The 10,076-nt window shown below is 50.9% G+C and overlaps 3 protein-coding genes across 3 annotated transcripts, besides 2 other annotated features; 1 reads left to right on the forward strand and 2 right to left on the reverse strand.

Moving 5' to 3' along the window:
* Window positions 1-7: 7 nt before the first annotated feature.
* Window positions 8-92: a sequence feature (Short protein (JCM6883_004443, GAA5913523.1) was converted to a misc_feature.).
* A 70-nt stretch (window positions 93-162) lies between these two features.
* Window positions 163-166: a sequence feature (Short protein (JCM6883_004443, GAA5913523.1) was converted to a misc_feature.).
* Window positions 167-205: 39 nt separating this feature from the next.
* On the reverse strand, window positions 206-1,922 carry JCM6883_004444 (uncharacterized protein; the record flags this gene model as incomplete). Its single annotated transcript, XM_076634686.1, has 3 exons — window positions 206-259; window positions 316-1,529; window positions 1,598-1,922. The coding sequence occupies 3 exons, from the start codon at window positions 1,920-1,922 to the stop codon at window positions 206-208; spliced, it is 1,593 nt and encodes a 530-aa protein (XP_076485303.1).
* A 487-nt stretch (window positions 1,923-2,409) lies between these two features.
* Window positions 2,410-5,629, reverse strand: JCM6883_004445 (uncharacterized protein; the record flags this gene model as incomplete). Its single annotated transcript, XM_076634687.1, has 10 exons — window positions 2,410-2,495; window positions 2,575-2,622; window positions 2,695-2,816; window positions 2,899-2,911; window positions 2,975-3,239; window positions 3,314-3,481; window positions 3,557-3,783; window positions 3,847-4,533; window positions 4,599-4,701; window positions 4,778-5,629. The coding sequence occupies 10 exons, from the start codon at window positions 5,627-5,629 to the stop codon at window positions 2,410-2,412; spliced, it is 2,571 nt and encodes an 856-aa protein (XP_076485304.1).
* A 969-nt stretch (window positions 5,630-6,598) lies between these two features.
* On the forward strand, window positions 6,599-8,072 carry COX18 (membrane insertase COX18; the record flags this gene model as incomplete). The annotated part of the gene is made up of 3 exons (XM_076634688.1): window positions 6,599-7,105; window positions 7,189-7,857; window positions 7,929-8,072. 3 exons carry the CDS (start codon window positions 6,599-6,601, stop codon window positions 8,070-8,072), a joined length of 1,320 nt encoding a protein of 439 aa, XP_076485305.1.
* Between the last annotated feature and the right edge of the window lie 2,004 nt (window positions 8,073-10,076).

Below are 10,076 nucleotides of genomic sequence, written 5' to 3' on the forward strand. Positions count from 1 at the left end.
CCCTAACCCTAACCCTAACCCTAACCCTAACCCTAACCCTAACCCTAACCCTAACCCTAACCCTAACCCTAACCCTAACCCTAACCCTAACCCTAACCCAAAAAAATAATATCACCACCAAGATCTAACCGATGCGTCCAACTTCTAGCGAGAGTAACGAACCCATTTCGTCATTGGAGTTCCCTCTAATCCGAATCCGCTTTTTCTAGTTAAAGACCCAATCAACAAACGACCTCTCTGGCATCTTCCACTCTCCCTTCTTGACGACGACCTCCTCCTCCTTAGCGACCCTCGTCGGACTCCTACTCGGACTACTTTCAATCGAATCCCTCCTCCGTTCGTCGTCGGTAAAGATCTTCTCCCTCTCGCTCTTGTGTTCGCTCTCGGAGTTGTCGAAATCGATAGCGAAGAAGGGAGTGCTGATGAAGGTGTATAAGGAAGGAAAGGAGCTGAAGCGCGTCTAGGAGTCGTCGAGATCGAAGTCGGATTCGAAGGAACTCCCGATCCGAGCGTATTCGTCGTGCCGCCTAATCCATTGAGGTCCGCAAACGAAGAAGCGAGAGAATCGACCTCGACGTAATCCGTATCGTCTTCGTCCGTCGAGAACCCCAATTCTCGGTCCGCTCCATAATCCGATTCTCCTTCGCTTCCACTCAACTCGAGTTCCTCTAACGTTCTTCCATCGACGCTTTCTCCCTCGCCGTTCGTCGTGACTCCATCTTCCTCATCATCCGTTGTCGTGACTCCTCCATCCGTGAATTCCGCCTCGGTTTCAGTTTCACTCGCGCTCACTTCCGTCGACAAAGCCGAGGCGCTACTCCAGTCCGTTGCTGAAGGGGTATCGAATCCACTCGAGACTATTGTCGGTCTCGCAATCTGAGGTTGTAGGATATGAGTAACGCGAACGGAAGGGTCGAGGGGAGAAAGTGGTCGAGAGAAAGATTGAAGTCGATAGTAACGGGCGAGGGAATGGAGGAGATATCGATGTTGAGGAGATGGAGCAAGCCATACGAGGGTATGAGGTAGTCGAGTGAGTTCAACGAGCGTCGCAGGAGGGGAAGGAGGAGGTCGAGATCGAGAAACTGGTTCGTCCGGAAGAGAATCGACAGAAGAGGGAGGAGGTTGCCAGTCTTCTAGAGGGGTTGGATCGAGAATCTTCGCAGCTGAGAGTGATCCGTCGTGGTAGAATCCGGGAGAGACTCGTCCTTCAAACGTTAACCATTCCGACAATTCTCTCTCCATAATTTCGAGTACTTCCTCCGTTCTCCCTCCTTGTCCTCTCGTCACTCTCGATCCGACGACTCCAGTTCTCAAATTCTTCCTCAGACCCTTCAGTGACATTGTGAATTGACCGGATTCGAGAGAAATCGACGAATTCGAAGCTGCCGAATTGACGGGAGAAGAGTAGGTCGATCTCGAGAAGTTCGAAGGAGGAGGCGCAAAAGTCGTCGAAAGACCTTTCAGAGACGGTCCAGGGTTGAAATCAGCTCGTGTGGGTCTATGAAGATGAGGGTTTCCCGCGAGTTGAGCTACGAAGAATCGGCAAATTCAAAGATCAGCTACAGCCTTCAAGCTCGTACTGAAAGTGGTAGCTCACCGTTCTCCCATCGCCTTCGTCTCCTCCTCCCTCCAGGCGCTCCATCCTTCGCACCCTTTCTCGCCGATGACGTTCCCCCTTGATTCTCATCTTTGAACGCCTTTTTCCCCAACGCTCCCAACAAGTGCTTGTTCTTAGGCTGTACCAAGATCGCCGGGAAACTCATCGGGATTGGTCCGTCGTTCTTGGGTGGTGCAGAGGTCGAGGAGGAAGTGGCGAGGTTCGATTGTTTCTGTCGGGCGGGATCGAGGGGAGCTATTGTGGGTCGAGTCGATGCTAGGATAGCTGCGAGAGCTGGTGAGGGTGATACTGTATCGTCTGCCATGTTTCGTCGTAGGTAGCGAGCGCTAGGAAAGAGTGAGAGATGAAGGAAGTTCTCTCGCACTTCGACTCGACGACTCTTCGCATTTCTTGCACTGCTTCAAGCTAGAAGTGCATGAGAGATAGCTAGAAGTTTCTCCAAGGGCAGACCAGAAGTGGATACGTTCGAAAATTTCTATTTGTTGCAACTGACTGAGAAGAATCGACTCGAAAGGTTTCTTCACGTAAACCGCGCACTCAATGAAGTAAAAGCGATACCAAGACAGATCAGAAGAGAAAGATGAAATGATGCAGGTCCTCCTTCGCTCGGCAGCTCGAGTCCGAGAGTGAGAGATGCGAAAAGAATGAAAAGAGAGAGAGAGAAATACAACATCGAAAGAATCAAAGGATGACGGTTAGGGTGGATAGTGTCTGAAGAGAGGAGGGGACGATGAGAGCGATGCAATGGAGAAGAGACAGCTCGAGCGAATTGAGGGGGAGGGAAGGGTGAATTAGGATTCTTCGGAAGAATCGTTCGATTGCGAATGATCGTCTTCTTTTCCGAACAATATTCGTTTCGATTGGTCGTAGACGGCATCTGGAGAGAGTTGCGATCGTCGTCAGTCGCGAGAACGAAGGAAAGAATGCTCGCCTGTGCGACGAAACGAGACACTCACAAGAAATCGCAACGGCCGGAACGACTTTGACGAGTGTCGGAGTCAAGCCTGTGCACACGAGCACATAGTGAGTCAACTCTTCAAACCCATATCATCAAGATGCGGAGCGAGAAGACTCACCTTTGTAGAAACCTCGCCATCCCTCTCGTTGAAAACACTTGATCGCGGCGTCTCGGATTCCAGTGTAGACTTGAGGATGGGCCGGTGTACCTTGAGCTTGTAATCGAGTTCGAACGAGATTTCTGAAGAAGCGTCCCGAGAGACAACGAGTTAGTTCGAACTGTTCTCGTCTCCGAGATCGAAAAAAAGTCGAGGGATTCGTACAGAGGATAAACGCCTAAATGTGGGGAAGATCAGCAAAGCCATACTTTAAATGTGTATGGTAGCTGAATCCACTCACTAGTAGCTCCGACTCCACCACTCACTGCACCGAAACACAAACTCCCAGCGATTCCCGGTTCCTCCCCCGCCCATTTCGTATAACTAATCTTGATCCCTTCGAACGTACTCATATCGATCGCGGCATACGGGAACACGCCGATCAATCCCGCCGGGAGACCTCGAAAGAAGAACGTTAAACCTCCTTTTCGATACATGTCGAGAAAGGTCTCGAGGATGAGTGCGTTGCCTTTCTTCGAACCTCCTGTTGAAGACATGACTCGAGTCTACTCTCAGATGCACTCGAGATCAGCACTGGCCCCGATCAAGCGAAAGAAAGAGAGAGATTGTGAAGACTGACTTTGAGAGATTCAATCGGATAAATACTCAACTGCGAGAGGACTCCCCCAATCCCACCCGAAATGAATCGACTCGTATTCGAAATCATAGTTTGATCAGGTACGCAATCCCAATGTTGCGCGAACACTCGTTTCGCAGATTCGTAAGATAAGAATTTGATTGCCGATTCCTATTTTCACTCCATCACACGCCTGTCAGTAAAGCGAACGTCGAAATGAAGGAGAGAGAAAGACGAAGGACTAACGGGAAAGATCTTGATAACGTTCAACATGTTTCCAGTCCAAAACGCTTTGATCCCACCTTGACTGTAAACCGCTCGAACGGCCGCTGCGAGACTCCCCGCGTTCCGTCGCGGCACTTTTCCATTCGCGGCTGGCGTCGTCGCTGCCGTGGATGTCGGAGAAGGATCGGAAGGGGAAGTGATGAGGTAAACTTTCAGTCGATCGAAAGGTGCAGTCGCCGTTCGAGAAACTGCTCGAATCGAATCGAAGAGTTAGTCGCGCTCCCACGAGAATAGTTCAGAAAGAGACCCACCTGCACCGGCCATTCCACCTGCGAGCAAGAATTTCCCAGCTCCCGCAAACATTCCCGGTTCCTCCTCTTCTTCATCCTCCTCTTCCGTCGCTGTTGATTCTACCGAGCTTTCTTTCGTCGTTGTCGATGAAGATGTTGTAGTAGATGGACCCGGTGCAATCTTTCTCGTCGGAGGGATCGGAGTTGAACTTGAGCTCGGCGTCGAATTCACCGAACTTTCCTCTTTCTCCGCCGTCTTGATCTGCTTCTTCTTCTCCTTCTCAGTCACTATCGATTCCTTCAAGGCTGATGATGATCCTGTTGTTGTCGTTTCCGGTTTTGTCGAGCGATCTTGATTCAAGACGACAACTCCGCTCCCTTCGAAATCCAACCCTTTCGTTCCCGAACTCGTCGAGCTCGTCGTCTTCGAAGGCGGTATCGTTTCCATCTTTCGTTTCTTCACCCTGATCGCCCTCCTCTCCCTCTCCTCTTTCGCCCATCTACATTCAACCGCTCCCGAGTTCTCCTCCGCTTGATGTAAATCGCATTCTTTCAACATTCTCTTTCTCTCCTTCTCGCGATTCGACGCGGCGAGGTTCGTGATCGATGATAGAGCTGACGACGAAGTCGAAGAGGAGCCGGAGGAAGAGGGTTTGCTCGTTGAGGAGAGGAATCGATTGAATGAAGTTTTCCCTCGACCGATCACGACTGCGAGAACAACCAACAAAGTCAGTACAGAGTTGAAATGTACTAAAAGCTCGGAATTGACTCACCGTCACCATCTTGAGTTAGTCGACTCATCGAAGGTCTCGAACTCCTCGTTTGCGATCGATAATAATGGAAAATCTCTTTTACGCTCGGTTTTCTCGGCAGTAACTGAATGTCGTATCCTCGTCCCTCAGGTCAGTCTCCAACTCGAAACGACCAAAGAGAACAAGGGAAGAAAACTGACGATCAAGAAATCCCTCCATTCCTCCCACCCAATCATGCCATCCCCATCCTTGTCCAAAACCCTCACGAAACCCTCAATCAACGATTTATCGACCCCTTCGACTCCCGCCTTCTTACACGCTTGTTCGACTTCGAGTGGGGTGAGTTTCAGGTTGTTGTCGGAATCGATCGCGGAGAAAATCGAATAGAGGAGACGTTCTTGTGCGTCGGCGTAGGTTTCGAACGAAGACCATCGGAGACAGGGTGATGACGAAGAAGAAGATGACGAAGACGATGCTGATTTCGGAGAGGAGGAAGACGAGGAAGGAGGAGAGGAGGAGGAACTGGTTGAGCTTGATATTGTTGTCGAAGAAAGATTTTCGGCACCGCATTTCTTCCAAAGTTCCTTCATATACATTTTCCTCTCCAATTCCCATCTCTTCCTTTCCTCCTCGAGACTCTCTTTCGTCGCTGTCGTCGTCGTCGTTTGCGGTTGAACCGATTCAAGAGTTTCATGATCGATCGGCAATGCCGGTAACGCCGTCGTCGCCAACTTCGGTGAACTACCCCCTTCAGACATTGGAGGTGGATCCGGAATCGATTCAAACACTTCTCTCAACCGTTCGAGTCGTTTCGTTCGTCCTTCGAATTCCCGAACTTCTTTCAAACTCATCTCCTTCATTCTCGTTTCCTCTCCTCCCTCGTGATCTGCCTCGACGGGTGGAGACAGATTCGGCCATTCTCTCAGAGAGACTCGAGGGTCGGAAGGTGGTGGTGGTCGACTGAGAGGAGTCGAGAGAGAAAGTTCGAAGAGGAACGAGTTCGAAGGAGGTGGAGACAAGTTCGGGGTCGGAGGTATAGGGTCAGAGACCATCTTGACGTCGAATCAGTCTGACTGGAACTGTCACGAGAGGAGCATCAGTGAGCGGGAAGCGAAAGAGTCGAGAGAAACGAGGGGAAATGAAAGACGAACGGGAATGAAAGGGAGACGGCTGGGAAGCGTCTAGCAGGGACAGGAAGTGAGTTCAAGTCAGTCTATAGTCTCTCTCGAGGCCGTAAGCGCGCTGAGACCGATCAGCGAAGAGTAATCATCACTCGACTCTTCCGAGCCTCCCTTCCTCTGTCTACCATACCGCTTTTGACCCACTCCGATCATTCTAGACTGCTTCATCGACCATCTCGAGCAAGAATCAACTCACTTGAAGCCGTGATGACAGAAAGAAGCGTTCGAAAGAGTTGACGTTTTCCGCTCGTTCTTCCTTCTCGAGGATCGCTAGTTCCACCGCGCTAGTCGAATGCTGTACCTTCTCTGGCGGACACAGACGAGTTTCGAACGAAAGGAGGACGTTTGTCGAGGGACGAATTGATGGTCGAATGAAACGAATCGGAATCGCACTTGTTTCCTTCCTCTTCTCGACCTCGCATACACTCTAGCTCGCGGGAACACACCGAAGACAACCACAAGAATTGACTTGGCACACTCGGCAGGCGAACGTAAAGCTTTATCGACCTTTCCTCGCTTTGACTTTTCGAGCCGACTTTAAAGCCCGTGAGTGTCTTCTCGACTTGTCAATACGGCTTTGAAGTGCTCCAGGAAGGCTATATGGGAATAGGTGCTGAGCGGTGTAAGCGATCGAGATGGTGGAAGGAGCGAATCGAGCATCCCGAAGTTGAGGGACCTCTCAGGAGCTCAGTTGACAGGCTTAGGCGGAACACGATTGGCTATGACGCGACTGAGATAGTTCAGTGATGCAGGGCAAGCAAGAACGAACGGGAAAGCGATGGCAGAACGCTGACTTCCCCTCGGTTCTTCTATTTCTCGCTTTCTAGCTCTCAACGATCAATGATTCTACGGAGTACCGTCACGCCTCGAGTACTCCTACGGGGAGCTCTCCAACCTGTCGCTCGACTACCGTCACCATCACGGACTTCTACTCGACAATTCTCCCTCTGGCCGAGCTCTTCCTCCCAAACTCCCGATTCTCCAACGTCTCTACCCGAATCCGCAACAACCTCACCCGTTCCCGTGAAACCTTCTCTCTCCGACTTCCTTCCCCCCGCCTCTATCCCGGACCCAACTTTCCTCGAACCCCTCTCAACTCTCTTCCTCTCGCTTCCTCCGTCCCTCTCCCTCTCCTACGCCGCCTTCATCCCCCTCTTCACCCTCTTCTACCGTTCCCTCACGACGCTCCCCGTAGTCCTCTGGCAACGACGTCGAACGAGACGGTTCGTAGAACACGTAGTTCCGAGATTGAAGAAGGAACAAGCGAAATTGGAGTGGGAGACGAGGGATGAATGTAGGGGATTAGGGAAATCTTACGAAGAGTATCAAAAAGTATTCAAACAACGCGTGAGTTTCACACTGCTATATCAGCCTCCTACCGAAGGGAGACCTCGAGGGCTGAATACGGTTTTCGAATTCTCCGCCCGCAGGCTAAAAAACTTTCCTATTTGCTCGCACGTCAATTCCGTTGTTCCCCTCGCTTAACCCTTCTCCTCCCTCCACTAGTCCACATCCCAATCTTCATCACCGCGACTCTCACACTCCGAGACGCTTGTTCTCGCGCCGCCGCATCTCTTCCCCTCTCCACTTCCGATCTCTCCTCCTCTTTCTCGGATTCATACCTCTCCCCCTCGGCTTTACAGCACCTTCACGATTTAGCCTCTACTTCAGTCCTCTGGTGTCCTAGCCTAGTACTGCCTGATCCAACGATGTTCTTACCGTTAGGAGTCGGAATCGTCTCCTTACTAAACGTCGAATTATCCGCAAAGAACCGATTGAGACAAACTCAAGACGCTGAAGGAACCCTCGAGGGGGATCCGAGTCTACCCACTCGATCTGACGGTGGAGGAATCGAGGGAGGGAGGAGTATGGGCATGAGTGCGAGTGAGAAGAGAAGAATGGTTGCTAGAAAGGCTAGGGATGGGGAAATTATCCGAGTACGAGGTTACTCGACTACCACCTCACCAGCACCTACGTCAACACGGGGAGCGGTAACAATAAAAGCGGGATCGAATAAACCGAATACAGCTAGAATCGTCACGAACGTTCTACGATTCGCATCCGTCGCATTCATCCCCGTCGCCGGATTAGCTCCTTCCGTACGTCCCCCTTCCTCCTTCTCCCTCTCTCTCCCTCGCTTACTGACAAGTGCGATGATACCGAGTTGCAGGCTATTTGTCTCTACTGGATCGCTTCGAACTTGTTCACGATGGTACAGAATGGGGTTTTCGCCGTGATGGATCGGAAGAGGGAGAGGGAGAAGAGGGTAGGGATGATACTAAAGGGGAGGGTTAGCGCGAGAGGGCAGGGTTAGTCATAGAAAGGGAGATTTGTTGAGAAATCGAAAATGTTTTTGGATCATTTTCGGATCTAGCTCTCTCTGCAAACTACGAGAGTCTCTCCTTGGTGCGATAAAGCCCGTCTTGTAGAGAGACAGCGAAAAGTGAGAGGGTTTGTAATCCACCGATGCCGAAGTGGAGTCGGACAAATCTCCCTCTTTCCCTCTCTCACTCATTCCACGATGGATTCGATTCAACCCACCTCGTACACCAAGCCAAATGCTATCGATCTCAGTCACCACCTATCCGAGCTCTCCAAGAAGCGTGTACCTTCACCTTTGAAAGTGAGTTTCATCAGAATTCACCGCATGGTTTTCGATTCGAATCTCATCTCTCTCGCTCTACTAGGGGATGTACAAGTACTTCAATACGCACACAACTTTACGCTTAGTACAGTAGTCAAAGGTCGACGTCGAAGGCCGATTGGAACTCGAGATGTCAATCAACGTTTCACAGAGAGTTCCTCTTGACGAGTTCTGCAGAGAGTTAGCGACGACGTGAGTCCACACTCGATTTTCTGCTGTGCCCGAATCAAGACGAACCGAAGCTCAAAGGATAGGGTTGACTCAAATCGATTCGAACTTAGGAAAATCTCCAGTCTCTCTCCTTCCGCAACTCGGTTTCCTTGGTATCTCGGGTGCCTAGGCAAGACATCGTCTTTGAGATCAGAGAAGTTGATTGATAGCGGGGGGTCCAGGTTGTCAAGGGTTCGCTTCAAAGGTTCGTCCCTCTTTCCGCTTCCGAACCTTTATCCGACTCTCGTAGTGAGTCAAGCGTATGCTCGAGAGGCTTATTGCAACCTTGCCAACGCTTCGCAGATCTCCGGCTTCGTCCATCAATTCCGGAAGTCTCTACAACAACGAATCGATTCGAAACGTAGTCAAGCAAGTTTAATTGAGTTGGGCGTCAAAGTTGACCAGCAGGCGCCGGAGGAACGGGACAGAGCGCAGGAGCGGTTTGTTTCAGCTCCCTCGCTCCTACGGTTTTGAACGCGAAGAGCTGATTGCATCGGACACAGGCACTTTTTGCGAATACGGAAAGGAGACCTCGCAAAAGCACAAGCGAGCTTCCCTCGATTGACTGACTTCGACGTCAAGGCAGTTCATTGATCATGCTCTCCTTGACAGCGTCCGCAATAGTGCGTAGAGGAGAACTCGTTGGCAGGTAAGCTACAGGGAGACGAGATCGGACGGCCTTGCAAGCTCAGCGGGAAACTTGACTTGACTTGACCCGTTTCCTGAAGTGTGCAATATCAAGGATGATAGGTACCTCCTCTTGCTATGCAAGACTCTCACTATGCGAGAGTTTTCGGTGACGATCCAGTTTGACGTTCGCTCGAAACGAAAGTTGAAAGCGAGAGTCTGATCTTCGCAAACGCTTAGCTCTTTCGGACCGAAAACCTGCTGGCGAGCTTTCGACGATATGAACGCACACTCTGCGAGACCCGATATCGTGAGAAGACAGCAAATGGGTAGGAGGGTTGGCGAGCAGCTGTCTGTAATGCAGGATAGCGAGCGAAATGACTAGCGCAAAAAGAATGCAGAGAGTTCTTCGAAAATCGAAGAGACAAAGGAACTTGCGTTTGAGACAGTGAGTCGAAAAGAATCTCGCAGAGAATTCTCTTCGAAACTCAACCTCGCATCTCTCAAGTTCGCTAGCCAGTTCGCAAACGATCTCATCAGTGGCCTTCGCTCCAATCGTGCCTAGATTGTTGCAGGTCGCGAGTGAGAGCTTGAGACAGGCTTCTCGAGAATGATGATTCTCTTCGAAACTTGTTTGACCTCTTTCACGAATTCTCGCATGGGTCAGATAGTAGACTCGCTCGTGAGGCCACCGGGAGCAGGAAAAGGCGCAGCGAGAAGAGTCCCGAGAGAATTGGCGCGGAGCTCCTCAGCTCTCCCTCCTCTTCTTCTCTCGCTTCACTTCGACCCCTCAGAACCCGCTCTAGCGGTGCCAGAACCTTCAACTCGGTGCTCAAT

Source organism: Sporobolomyces salmoneus, assembly GCF_050403485.1.
Source record: "Sporobolomyces salmoneus JCM6883 DNA, S_salmoneus_JCM6883_v1_ctg68, whole genome shotgun sequence".
NCBI classification, from domain to species: domain Eukaryota; kingdom Fungi; phylum Basidiomycota; class Microbotryomycetes; order Sporidiobolales; family Sporidiobolaceae; genus Sporobolomyces; species Sporobolomyces salmoneus.